The 15072-nt window shown below is 38.5% G+C and overlaps 1 protein-coding gene across 1 annotated transcript; it reads right to left on the minus strand.

The window, feature by feature from the left end:
* Positions 1 to 266: 266 nt before the first annotated feature.
* On the minus strand, positions 267 to 12905 carry LOC111597221 (tyrosine-protein phosphatase corkscrew). The gene is made up of 4 exons (XM_030224095.1): positions 12710 to 12905; positions 11789 to 11976; positions 11569 to 11695; positions 267 to 297 (listed from the first exon to the last, which is right to left on the minus strand). The coding sequence occupies exons 1-4, from the start codon at positions 12721 to 12723 to the stop codon at positions 267 to 269; spliced, it is 360 nt and encodes a 119-aa protein (XP_030079955.1). The 5' UTR covers positions 12724 to 12905.
* Positions 12906 to 15072: the final 2167 nt, after the last annotated feature.

Here is a 15072-nt window from a genome sequence, read left to right on the forward strand (position 1 = left end):
ACAAATATTATTGTCAATCATATTGAAAGCCATTCAAATCATAAACATAAACAAGAAAGCACAAAAATCAATGAAAATGTGTGCGAGCGCAGGCGTTTGTTCACGTATAGGCCATGTATGGCAGCTATATATAAGAAGTATATATAGATGTGTGTGTGTATGTGTGTGTCATATATATATATATATATATATCTATTAGAATGTCACTAGCCCCACTCACTTTTGTTGATGTTTAACTTCAATATTTACTCATTTGCGTAGCAATTTTAGGCACATGACAATTTATTGCTGCTGCTGCTGTTGTTGTTGGCTTATTAGACGCCAACAACAACAATATTTAATTTAATTTAATTTGTGTCCCACACGCGCCGCGAAACGAAATGAAGATGATTATATAAAAATGTTGCTAATTTGAGTTTTCGGGCGTTTTCCGCCGCCTCGCTGCGGCGCTGCACTTACTTGTAGCCATAGAGTTGCACGCGCATGGCCGCTAGGAGCGCCAGTGTGCCGCTGGGGCTGGCGAAGCCGTGCTGGGGAAAGTTGGGCGGCGAGCTGGACCATGATATGGGCGTTACTGGATTGGATGAGAAGTAGGCGTGGCCGTCGCTACTGCTGCTGCCGCTGCTGCTGGCGCTGCTGTTGCTGCCACGCGGCGTGGCAAGCTGCAGCTGATGCAGCGACTCTGTCGAGGAGCAGCTAGAGGAGGCGCCAGTGTAGGTGGGTCGACGTCTGTTTGCCCTGTTGTATTTGTGTTGGTTGTTGTTGTTGTTGTTGTTGTTGTTGTGGGCAACGCCTCTGATAATCAGGGCCAGCTCGTCGTTGCTCATGCAATTTTTGCACTCTGTTGTTGTTGCTGCTGTTGTTGTTGCCTTTGTCTTGTGACTTTTGCTGGCCTTTGACTTTGAGTTGTTGCGCGTCCTTCCACTGCCATAATGCGCCTGTATCGCGCGCTCGTATTCAAAGTTGCGTTGTTTGTTGTACACACTATTGTTGTTGTTGTTACTATTATTATTATTATTGTCGTCGTCGTTGTTGTTGTTGGTGTTTTTGTTGTGGCTGTAGACCTGCTTCTCCTGCAGCTTGTGATGCACAACATGTCCCAGCGAACTGGACAATTTCTCGAGGCACTTATTGAAAAGCATTTTGTTGCCGTTGTTGCTTGCTTAATTGACAACTAACTGTTAACAACACTTGTTTAAGCGAAGCAATGCAAAAAAAAAAAAACAAAAACAATAAAATAAAATATTGCACAGTAGAAAAAAAAACAACACAAATTACATCAACTTTTGCACGTTGGAAAAAACGCGTTAGTTCTTAATGTTGTTCTTGTTGTTGTTTTATATAAGCACCTGATCAATAAACACAAATGCACTTTAAACGTTGTTCTTATTGTTGCTGTTGCTGTTGCTGTTTTGTTATTGTTCTTGTTCTAATAAGAAAAAATAGTGTAAATGTTTTGCATAGGCAAATGAAAATGTTTTTTCTTTTTGTTTTATTGCACAAATTTCTTTAGGACCGACAACAATTTCTTCTCCTTGGCAACAGTTGTTGTTGTTGTTGTTGCTTTCGTTGTTGGTAGCTTGGCCGCTGTGATTGCTGCCTCGTTGTCCAGTCGCGCTTGTGCCGCAATTAAATGCTCCAAAACGAATCCCGCCGAAGGCATAATAATTTATGGCGTATTCAATAAAAATTATTAAAATATGTTAATTCAGAAAAGTTCTTTGTTTGCTTGTTTTTTTTTCGTTTTGAAAAATTGCAATTAAGCCAGCCGCCCACGCACTAGAACACTGCTTTAACGATCGTTATCTGCTTGCACTGCTTTGAAGCACGCGCTTCTCCGTATGTGTGTTTGTTCTGCGACTCTAGCACTTTTCGTGTTGTTTAGCCGCTGAACCGCAACTCGAGAATGAAGCTCCAGCAGCCAAGTGCTAAGCTTTTTGCTCAAGTCTGTCGCTTGGCTTCGTACGCTTCGTGTCACCGCCGTCGTCGTCGTCGCTGCTGCGTTCGTCGTCTTCGTGATTGCTTCACTCTTCTCTTTGTCTACGTCGTCGCTGCTGCTGCTGCTGCTGCTGTTGGTCTCAGTTGCTGCCGCTGCGCTCGTCAACGTCTTCGGCTTCGCCTTCGTCTTTGCTTCACTCTGCTCTTCGTCTATCGTCGTCTTCGTGTTCGCTGCTGCTGCTGTGATTTGCTGTACTTGTTGTTTTTGTTATATGTTATACTGCTGTTGCGCTCTGCCGCTGTTCTAAGCGCTCAGATCGTGTGCTCGTGCATGAATGAATGTTGCCTGACTGCGTGCGACGCTTTTTGTTTTAAATGCACAAAAGCCCGAGCCGAGCCAGGCAACAACAACATCAAAACTCGAACTCGTCGTAATCTTTTGGTCCACAACATGTCACAACGTATGTAAAATGTAAGCACAGACATTGCCTTCTTTGTGGGGGCGTTGGCGTCAGCGCGGCTTATTTGTTATTGTTTTTTTTCTGCTGCTGCTGCTGCTGCCGCCTCTGCTTGCTATTGTGTTGTTATGTTTTCTGTTTGCACTGCTTGGGAAATTCAGTTATTTGAAAGTGCATAGCTCAGACCAATACAGTGAAAGCTTGCACCTGAGTGTATGTGTGTGTGTGTGAACAAGAACCGTTTGAAAGTTGACCATCAGGCAGCGAAGGCACTTTTACTTTTAGAAACCTCTGTGGCAGAGGCGTAAGCGTGGGAGGGGTCGTGGGGGCGTTGCCAACAGTGACTAACTTAAGTGAACTGCTGACATATGCGACATTTTTACTGTACTTAGTTAGCAGCTATTTGAATGCGAGTCGACAGCAACTCAGCACAAGCATATGAATCAGAATCCGAATTCGCCTTAAGCCAAGCATGTGTGTGTGTGTGTGGATGGTATAGCAGCATGTAAGCGCCGCCTGTTACCTGCCACCGGAAATGAAATTGAAACCGAATAACAATGCGGGCAATTTTTCGTGTTGCGTCTTTGGGGATTTTGTTATAGCGAGCAAAAGAGAGAGAGAGAGAGGGAGAGGGTTGGAGGCAGCGATAAGTAAAGTTAGGCACTTAGTGCGCGAGTGCGACAAGGATGGAGCAACTCTTCTATGGCGCAGGCGCGGACGTCAGAGGCGAACGTGCTGCGCATATTTGGCAGCCAATTTTCGTTTCTCATGACAACGACGTGCGACAGCCCCCCAGTCACAGCCACAACCACAACAACAACAACAACAACAATTCCCAGTGCCAAGTGCCATTCGAACAACAACAACTGGGTACAGGGCATTGGGGATTGGCGATCGTTTGGCCCGCTCTGTGGGGGTTGTACGGCGATGACAAACCGCTTGGTTACGATCGTCTCATCATCAATTTCGTTGGAACAACGTCAAACGAAAATGTTTCAAAGTCTAAAACAACATTAACAACGACAACAAAAACAAATCACAATAATCGCCCATAATAAAGTGTTAAAAGCAATAAAAAGAAGGTGGATACAAAAAAAAAACACTCGAGTCAAGTTACAGCTATTCCAAACTTAACCAATGATATAAACATTGTTCTGGAAACAAATTAATAACATTCAGCGATGTAATATGGAGATGTGGTGATCCATAGGCTTAGCCCTACTAGCGAATATATTTATAAACATATTTATATAGATTAGGTCATTCATAAATACAACAAGAAATATATCGGGATAATACACTCATGGGAATATGACTAACAATTAATACCTAGATAAATGGATGCAGTTGACTTTCATATAACTGGAAAAATATAACTCCAACAAAAAGAACATAGATAATAGATAATAGATAATAGATAATATTTAATATTCTATAATCTATCATCTATCATCTATAATCTATAATTTATAACATAAGCGAGCAGCGAGCAGTCGAGCATGCGTGAGCGAAGCATCAGCTAGCAGCGAGCACGAGCAGCGAGCATGCGATAACAGCAGCGAGAGCAGCAGCGAGTCATGCGATCGAGCAGCTAGCAGCGATCATCGAGCAGCAGCATCGACAGCGGATCACAGAAGCATAATCAGAATCTAGAAGCGCATCAGCGATCAGCACCCGCTAGCATCGATCAGCTAGCATCTATCATCGAGCATCTACAGCGATCATCGATCATCTATCATGCTATCATCTATAATCTATCATCTATAATCTATCATCTATCATCTATCATCTATCATCTATCATCTATCATCTATAATCTATCATCTATCATCTATCATCTATCATCTATCATCTATCATCTATCATCTATCATCTATCATCTATCATCTATCATCTATCATCTATCATCTATCATCTATTATCATCTATCATCTATCATCTATCATCTATCATCTATCATCTATCATCATCACTAGCATCTATACTATCATCTATCATCTATCATTCATCTATCATCTATCATCTAGCATCTATCATCTATCTATCATCTATCATCTATCATCTATCAGCTATCATCTAGCATCTATCATCTATCATCTATCATCTATCATCTATCATCTATCATCTATCATCTCATCTATCATCTATCGTCTATCAAGCCTCAGATCAGAGAAAGTTCTCAGTTGATAGAGTTAACTTTAGCAATATCTGTGCTAGCTGTAACATACGTGTGCTGAACTAAAATATACCCTGTTTTGTTGATTTAGGAGCTGGGTATCAGAAGCGAGCCCATAAAAATGTATATAAACATAATTTATTGTTTAATAACAATTTGTATTGTGCGCAAATGTTTGGTATTTAATATGCACGTCGCGAAACTATGCGGCGTATTCGTTTAGCCAGAGTCGAGATGCCCAATGCCCGATGCCCGATACCCGATCCCCAAAATGCCCCGTTGCCCAGCTGCCAACTCCCCAATTACCAATTGTTTATGGGCTTGCGCACATACATACATATTTATATGGCTCTGGAGACGCAGTCAGCTCAGTGGGACTTGGCATTGAAAACGCAGCCGGGGGCGGCACTGGCAGATGTAAATGTGTCCGGGGTTATTAGCCGTAGTCAAGTCCACTGCCAAGCAACAGAGATGCCCAAAAAAAGGATATGCCTAGCAACTGAGCAAGCTCTCTAACAAAGCATTGATCGCGCTTCACACAAGTCGCCATTGACTGAGTCACAATCCGAGCATATTCAGCATAAACATTGTGAATCAATGCATGATTGCGGCGCATGAGTCAAAAGTTGTCGAGCTAAGTCCCAAAGCAGCAGCTAGTTAAGAGTGAAGCTTATCTAACTAGCTGCTACCCTGTACGCCACTGAAGCGTAGTCTAAAGAAAAAACACTTGTTTGTGGTTCCAAACTTTGTTTAAGCATTTGTTTTACCAATTTAGTGTGATTTGGAATAAAAATTGTTGGCCAACAGCTGCTTTTATCTTCAAGATTCTTCTGGCTGAGTGAGGTTATTTCCGAAGGCTCCTACAACTCAAGTAGCTTACATAATAGTAATAATAGAACATATATGGATCACATATAGATCATATGTAGATATTGGTTCTTATATATATTTTATGAAGTTCATATGAAGGTCCTATTTAGATCTTCCGAAGATCATGTGTAGATCATATTTTGGTCTTAGATCCCATGTAGCTTATGTTGATCTTATGTAAATCATATGTGGATCATATGTAGTTCATAAGAAGATCATGTATAGATCATATGTGGATCATGTGTGGATCATATGTAAATCGTATGTAGATTTTAGATCTTACGTAGATCTTATGAATATCTTATGTATGTAGATCAATTGTAGATACATACCATATGCATCGTAAAATAGATTATAATATATATCAGACAGATCATATTGATCATATAAAGATCATATCTATACCCAATATTAATCATTATACAGGGTATATCTGATGTCCGGCAGCTAGGACTTGAAATGTTTAGTTTTATTGCGCTTTTTTCATTATCTCGATTTGAATTATGGACTGTACAGAAATAACTATTATTAGCAACTAGCAATACTATATGAATACGAGATATTTTGGTTGTACGTGAGCACAATTACGAACTGAATGTAAACCAGGTCAACTCTCTAGGCGAGAAATGAAATGCGATTCTAGTTAGATAGATATAAGTAAAGTATAAATAATACAGATTAGCGTCACTTTCTCTTCCGGGTCTATGAGCTCAATTATTATTACAGACATATGCTTATTGTATGTGAAGGACAACCTTTCGCCAATGATCGCACGTTTTTCCGCACCGAATTCGTGTGAGGGATTTACCTGAATCAATAATCATGCACATGCCCCGTTGCCGGAGCTCCTATGCCGCTACTGCTTTACTATTCTACCCCTACCACAACCCCTGCATCTACCACTACCCTATCCGCGATCTTGGTGCCTTTGTCCAGTTGTCCATTTGCGGTTAGTCGCACGTTCGTGCCATGCGCTGTCAATCGTGTTGTCGAGCCATTTAGGATACAATTTATGCACGTCTCTCTCATACCCCTCTCCTTATCTCTCTCTATCTATATACACATAATGTCAGACTCATATATAAGCATCTAACTGTTTGGACTTCGTGCGCACGCATTCGATTTCTCATTCGATATTTAGCACTTGGCTGCAATTGCAACTGGCTTCTGGGAAGCACAGTTCAGGCAGCAGCCTTATACCTACATTAATCTAAAAATCTAATAAAAGAAAAAGCACAAGCTCAGTTAAAATTAATGCATTGAGAAATACAAATTAGCTTATGCAAAGATTTTAGGCTCAACTTCGCGCAAATTCGTTTATAATTCTCAAAGAGTTTCAGCGGCAGACACGTTGAAAGCTGTCTTATAGCAAAGCTTATGCATATACATATATGCAAAGATAACAAATGAGTGTACAAATATGTATATATGCATTATGATAAATCAATATAGATAGAAATAGTAGCTTTAGTTCTAGATGGAATTCAAATGAAGTTAAAGTTAGAGTAAAGATTAAAGTTGATGATAAAAAGGAACTGATTCGACTTTGATAGCACAGATAACTGCATCAGATCTAAGGAATGTCTTCAGCTAGTTGCAGCTATCTTCATAGAGTAGGATCAACAGAGATTATGCTATAGGCACATATAGTATATATGCCTCCAGCGTGTTGTCTATCAGGCTAGATCGTTTGTCAATATCTAACAAATGGATCATTAGATTTGAGGACTTACTTCGATTGACTTATCGTGATGATGAGCATGGGATCATGTGATCAGCAGACGCTGTTGAAAAAGACAAATGATTCGCATTCCGTTATCGCGGAATGCGACAGGTAAATGGGGCCAAATAAATATGGATGATAAAATTCCAATGCACTGCACTGACTGGCAGTCAGTTGAGATCAGGATGTTAGTATGTCTACAAAGTGGTCTATGTGACTGCTGACACGCACCGCAATTATCAACTGGGCGCTGGCGGGAGGTCGGCCATAGGGGGCGTGGCGTGTCGTACTTTTAATGAGCTCAATTGGAGGCATCAAAATGAGATGCCATAGCAAGCGATTAAAGTATCTATAAAGACGACACAGCGAGCAGTCGCTGCTACAGAGATACAGATTTCAATAAACAGATACGAGTGTACAGACACAGATATATATAAAAATATATATATATATAGTTAGCTTTAGAAGCTGCTAACGTGCTTGGCATAATTTATAGAAGCATTTGTGTAGGCTTGTCTTAATGGCGAAAAATTGAAAACATTTAGCATTTCAAGCACTTACACTTAGATCGCCGCTTAGAGGCGATCAAGCGGAGGGGCGTGGGGGCGCGTCAACTGGGCGGTACATTTTTATATAGTGGTGGGCCTACAGGTGTTTACATTCAACGACCCATTACCCAACACGCCAAAATCAATAACAAAAACAAATTGAAAGCTTAATTGATTATTGCCAGCCGTCAAGTAGCTCAACTCTGAACTGAACAGCGACTACATGTATACATATAGTTGTATATATATAGAGATATATACACGTATATGTGGCAAGAAGAAAGTTATGGCAACCAACAATTAGAACTTTTAATTGCAACTATTAAATTGCATCGCATTAATCGCTATTCGCGTTACACTTGATTCGCTTCAAACAGATTTCGTTTTGTCTTAATGCCCGCTCAGCGAAATACAAGAGAGTAAATTGGCTGTTATGGCAGGTGCTATATAGAAGCAACTGTGTGAAGTCGGGAATTACTATATTTCTTATAAATAATTATGTTCCATATATCGGAAGAGCATAAAAATGTCAAGCCAGGCCATCTGGGAGGTGACTTATCGAGTTAATCTACATATAACGCTCGCTATTTGCCAGATCAGGTATCCTCGGGGAGTCCCCATTTGACCAGCTCTATATATAGACCAATTATCGGAACTAGACTCATCCAGCGAGCGAGTATTGTGTCATCGAGTGCACCTGATTGCAACATTCATATTAGTTTTTTTTTGCGATTGTTCAGTTACGGTTTCTCGCGAAGGTCAAGCTAGGGGCTTATATCGAGTAAGTCATGTTAGGGGTTCGGTTAAATTCTATTACAATTTACGCAACGCTTTTATGAACAGTTTTCCGTTTGATTTACAGCTCGTAGCGATGTAAATTTCAGAGCTCAACTATAATTATAATTGATTGATTTGCTAATTAATGGGGAATAATATAAATCATGGCTAGCATTCAAAGAGCCCTACATGGGGTGGGTAAACAATCATTAGGACTGATCGACGAGATTCCCCTAACACATTCCGCCTTTCTCGAAGCGTTCATCCTAGCCCTATCATCTCTTTTTACAATAACATAAACAATAAACAGATATTTGAGTTGAATTCCTTATTTTGCTGATTGCCAAAATTCCTGTAGATATTATGATGAAATCACATAAAAATCACATAAAAATCACATTCCACACAAATGACGTGCATCATGAAGTTTCAATCAGCGATCGGAGATCAAAAGAGCTGCGCAAAGAAAGGTTTCAAGAGGCGACTTTGGCTGTCTATATGAGTCCTTTCCAATGCATTTCTGATGGCCGATCAAAGCCTTATCTTGATTACATCACATCACAGAGCTTCGCAAATTTAATTTAAAATTGCTCAATAGTGAGTTGAGGCACACAGGCGTAGACAAGGGAACAAAGAGGGAGACATGGAAAGAGGCATAGAGAGAAAGGCGGAAAGATTGAGAGAGAGAGAGAGAGGCATCTCTATGGCTCTAGAGAAATAGAAAGTGAGAGAGCGAGAGAATGAGAGAGAAAGAGCGAGAGAGAGAGAGAGTGAGAGAGAGAGAGTGAGAGAGAGAGAGTGAGAGAGAGAGAGAAAGAGAGAGAGAGAGAGAGAAGAAAAAAGAGAGTCGTTAAAAAGAGAGATGAAATATAGAGAAAGAGGGGCATAGGGAGATAGAGAGAGAGGCAACGAGGCAAGCACACACACACACACAGAGTGAGCGATGTAGACGAAGAGGAAGCGCCAAGTGGACTTTACACTTTGAACGCACTCTTCAATTACTGAATTTAGATACGATCTAACATATGAATAAGCCAGGAAGTAAATGTACTTAGACGTTACCTGGCAAAGTTGTTAACTAATTTCGGAGTAATACGAAATTGAAATCGGACGTCAACAGGCAGAATACGTCACGTGCGACTGACGAAAGGCGCAAGAGGGCTCTGTAATAAGATCAGTTAAGGGTACAAATCAAAGTACGGTGCACGACCGAATTGTTCCGATTACACAAGCGCGATTTATAAATAAAGTAACGCCAAATCTGCTGTTGAATATATATGCCTGCTTATAAAAATAACCAAACAATCAACAATATATCGAATAATTCGACCCACAGAACGTCATAATGCCAAATATTGCATTTTGGGTGTGGAACGCATCAGCAGAGGCAATTGCTGCAAGGCAGAAAGAGAGGAGTATATATGCATGCATACGTGTGCCGTTGTGTGTGTGTGTGTGTGCGTGCAGACATTAAGGCGTCAGAGATGCGCACACACTTAACACAGTTTAAAAGCCCAATCGAACAGATTTTGACTTCCAGTTTACAGCTGTGAGTATTTTTAAGTGCTCGCACAATGAAATTAGCCAAAGGAGGCAGACGGTCAAAGTCAGTGGGCGTGGTCAGAAAAAGGTGGCTGACCGTTAGGATGCGGAAAAGGGGCAACAACAATGCGCACACAAAAATTACGTATCACAATCGATCGGCAAACGCAGCGAACAAAGAATTGAAGGGCGGGAGGCACGGAGAGCGTAAGAGTGGAGAGAGCGCAGAGAGTAAGATGTGAGCGAGCGCACGGCAAAGCTGCGCTGAGTGGTAATAAAATATTTGACAGTCGCACAAAAAAATGTTAATAAACAATAAATAACAAAAATACTTCTGTGTGTGTGTGCTCAAACACAACAATGCAACGTATTTATGGACAAAGTCTGGTAGGTGTGCTCACACACACACACACATTGATATGCACCTATATATATACTGAATAAGTAAATAAATATCTGAGAACATATATATTTGTTTCCTTCTGACCTTAAGACGCATTTTGACAATTGACTTTGCTTCTAACAGTCGCCAATTATGCGGCGCTGTTAATGCTCCACGCGCCTGATAACATTTAACATTTGCACGCAATGTTAACAACGCAGACAGCGCGTCTTCTGGCGAACGTCGCGTGCGCGATCGTGCGTGAGTTTTTTACGCTCACCCCATAAACAGACGAAAAAAAACAAGCTACCTTTTGGCAACAACAATTTGCGTAATGTTTATTCGTTTAATTATAGGCCGAACAACGTGTCGAATTGCTTGTGCCAATAGATTGTTTAATCAAAAACTTGCACAAAAGTTGAGCTAAAGAAAGTCTTCACTAAATACATATGTATGCATATACTTCTGTTTGCTGAGCTCTCATTTTATTGAGGTTATGTTGTTTACATTTCAAATATCCTTTTACGTGAAATCTCTATTGTTATCTGTGTGAAATACGAAATCGAATGTGGTTTAAGAGTTAATCCAACACAGACTATATCGACCAGCATGGCTATATACTGATCCAGAATGTATGTACAAATATATGTATATATATATATTTCAGATTATAGATTCCACTTAAAGTCGAACATCTTTTCAACAAGACAATGCATGGCTCGCCCAGAGCGTAATATATGCATATGGTAACAGAAAGTCTACATACATATATACATATTAAAATGTATGTATCTATAAATAGATACAAGACGTCAGCCCATACATATGTATGAATGCATTTGCCATATTCAAATATTTCGTTCACAAAATTCAAAATGGGTCAAATAAATTGCGAGCAACAGCATAGATATGCAAAGAACACATGCACACACACGCAGGCGCATATACATATACATAAATGTATGGGCGTGTGTGTGTGTTGTGTGCATGTATGTATTATAGACAGCATGGCGACATCGTTTGCGCCATCAGCTGCGCGCTTGGTAGATTGATAACATAATGTAAACATAAGCAGCTGTTAACATCTGTTAAGCGTGCCGAAATTGCAGCTAGTTGGAGCTGTTACGCCTGTTGGGCTCTGGCTGACCACTTACCTTTCCGTTGTGGGCTCGGCACAGATGAGCGCATGCTTCAGCTCAATGGCCTGGCCATTCTTCTCCTTCAACTCCCCATTCTCACTGTAATATTGTACCAGCTCCGGCAATGTGGCGAACTTTTCACCTGTAACAGGTAGCGAATTGGGTTTAGTATTAAGTATACATTCCTTTGGCTTTTTTCTAGAAAACTTTCTTCTTGCTGTTTTAGTCCACTTACCACCATAAAGATCAAAGAAATCACCATTGTTTTGGATTTTTATGTGTGTTACCTCGTTACCGCGACGCACGGAAAGTGTAAATGCGCCCGGATTTGAGGATGATAGACGCGCTAAGTATGAACCGTCGTAACCTTGTTCCTGTAATAGTTTTTCAGCTTCTAAGCCCGATATTGTTGGGTGGAACCATCTGAAATATAGTACAATTATAGCAAAACTTCATATAAATCATATTCAAGTTGTGTGTATGCATCGTGTGCGTCAATCGTGTCACGAAAATGATATACCGAAAATTCTATTGAGATGGACATCTGCGTGAGTCGCGCGATCATAACGTGAGCGAGTGAGCACATCTCTAACATGGTACAATATACATAAGGTTGGCCACAGATACAGCAAAACGCCTCTGACCCAGCCACCTGCCATGCCATGCCCCTGTCTCCCTCCCTCTGGCAATGCTGATGTGCCGTTCCGGTGGCAGCAACACCAGCAGCAGTAGAGGCAATAGCAACAGCAGCACAGAAAGCAGCAGAGGTGGCAGACAGCAACAGCTGTAGCTGTAGCACAAGCGATACATTTTGCAAATTGTGTACCGGTGCAGGCGAGGAGGGGGCGATGTTTGTGGGGGGGAGGAGCACAAATTACTTTCAGCACTTTGTTGCACTTTTTTATCTCAATGTTGTTTCTTTTTTTGCTCACTGCTTTGGTTTTTGATTTTTTTGTATATACTTATACATACATATGTAAATAGACCCAGAGTGTATTTATGTGTATGTGTGCGTGCGTGTGCGGAATTGCATGTGTATGTGTATATATGTGTGCATGGCCCATATGTGTGTGACAATGTACGTGTGTATGTGTATGTATGTGTTTGCATGTGTTTGTACGTGTGTGTACATTGTCTTTTTTCCTATTGGATTTACCTTCGCGATGACATTTTCTTATTAAACGCGCACTTAAAAAATAAATAAATTTTACACTTAACGAAAAAAAAAACTAAACTTATGTGTGTATGCTTTTGATTAAACTTATTTTTACTGTTTGGATACAAAAAAAAAACTATGGGTAGGCAAGGCTATTTATCGTAGTGATGGGAGCTATCGAGCACGACTGCTATCGGTGGCAATCAGTTAACCATCGATGTGGGCTGCGGGCTGCGAGCTGCAGCTAGTATGTACACACTGGACAACCACAATGCCTGATTTGTTTGAATTATTTGAACACAAGTTCAGCCAACAAATTAAACACAAGTATTTTTAAAATTAAGCAAATTAAGTTAAGTTCAAAAACTACTTACTGATTTATATTTTACTCGTAAATAACGATTGCCATGTCCATCCAAATATCTGCCAGTGCTAATATTTAAATTGTGGCAGCAAGTCGATAACTTTTGTAACTGCCAGTGCCGCAGTGCCTGTGCACTGATGGGGTAACATTGAAACACAATGTGCTCGTTTTGTTAGCTCTAATTGGAAATTGAGACAAGATTTTTTTTTTGGCTTTTGTAATTTTGTTTTTTATTTAAGCAATTTAAAAGTTTTGTTTTCCTTTTGTATATAGAGCATTGCATTGCATGTATACATATACATATATATTTATATATGTTTGCTTTGTTAGTGTTCTTTTTCTTCTTTTTGTATTTATTTTTTACTAATTTATCAAATAAATATAATCTGCATATTTAAACTTTTTAATTAAATTTACAAATACACTTGCTTGACTTACGCATTTTTTTGCTCTATTACCTTTTTTATGCATAATTTTTGGAGACCTTAAAAAAGTTTTGCGTTTTTAATAAATATTTTCTTATTTTTTATTGTTATAAAGCGAGTTTACATATATATATGTTTATATATAGTGTAAACATTTAAGCATATTGTTTTTGTTGTGTCTTTTTTAGATTATGTTTTTATCTTTTGTTTTTTTATTTAAATATTTTATTTAATTTTTGTTGTTTTTTATCAAAGGTACCTAAGATTTGCATTGTGGTGACACGCCTACCAAAAATGTCTCAAAAGTAGCTTTCGAAAAAAAAAGAGTATTCAGTCTTCGGTTAACCGAAGCAAACAAAATTTTTGTCGTTTTTTTTGTATGTGAGATGTGAAACATGATATAAATGTTGTATTTGTTGATGTTGTTGGACTGTTATATATACGCTAAATGTATGTGCATTTGTTTGATGTATGTATTCCCTTCATTTATTTTATTAACATAATTATACTCGTATAATTAGTTAAATAAAAGCAATGTGCGCCTGACTCAATTATCAATTATTGATTTATGTTTTTATTTTTATTTTTATTTTTTTTATATATATTAGTTATTTTATTTTTGTGGTTTTCCATTTTTTTTTATTATTTTTATTTTATTGTTAAAAATAAAAAGTAAATAACACAGCGAAATATTATAAATTAAAATTACATTTTTAATGAAACAAAAGCTTTTGTTTTTATGACACACGCCTTGAGCATAAAATAAATATAATTCTAAGAATAAACGTAGTATTTTCAATATAGACTTTTAAGAGCTTAATGCGAATTCAATAAAAATTAAAAAAAAAATAAAAACAATTAGCGCTGGCAATATACAATAAGAATATTAATAATAGTAATGATAATGTAGTAATAGTATTAATAAAATTAATCATAATCATAAACCTGACGCTGAGTTTTGAGATGATTTAGCAAAATGCATAAAATGCAAAACTCGTTGGAAATCGAGCAAAAAGCCAAAAAAGCAGTTAACAGATATATATATATAAATATGTATATATATATATACATATATAGATTTGATCTGTTGCTTATATTGTTATATATGCATATAATATATATATTATATATGCATATATATATATATATATATATATATAGATATATATAAAGTTGTATTTGCTTTTAACTTATGCTAAACTCGCTTCAAATCTAGCAACAAATACATTATGCAGATATATATATATATATATACATATATATGTATAATTGTTGTTCTATATATGTCTTCTAAATGGCATTACAATACATACATATATCTATGCTAGATGTTACAATCTTTGCAAAGCTTGAATTTTGTTGCTTGGTTTAACAAGAATTTGAAGAATGCGGCTTTTGCATTGGAAATATGTTAAGTTTATTAAATATTTCTTTTATTATTTAGTTAAAGTTGTATATATTTTGCCTTTTGTGTTTAGTATTGCGTGCACTGCGAGCTTTGCATAAAAAGCGTTCGCTTTCTCTATATTTATGCTATGAGCTCTCTCGTTCTCGCCTGCTCCTTGGCATGCCGA

This window comes from Drosophila hydei, unplaced genomic scaffold (assembly GCF_003285905.1).
Source record: "Drosophila hydei strain 15085-1641.00,03,60 unplaced genomic scaffold, DhydRS2 tig00000355-arrow-arrow-pilon, whole genome shotgun sequence".
Lineage (NCBI taxonomy): Eukaryota > Metazoa > Arthropoda > Insecta > Diptera > Drosophilidae > Drosophila > Drosophila hydei.

Coding starts and splice junctions, on each gene's coding strand:
- LOC111597221 (XM_030224095.1), bottom strand. Junction 11,696..11,788: donor TTTCTTTGATCTTTATGGTG/GTAAGTGGACTA, acceptor TACCTGTTACAG/GTGAAAAGTTCGCCACATTG. Junction 298..11,568: donor GCCGAGCCCACAACGGAAAG/GTAAGTGGTCAG, acceptor CAACAACAACAG/CAGCAGCAGCAATAAATTGT.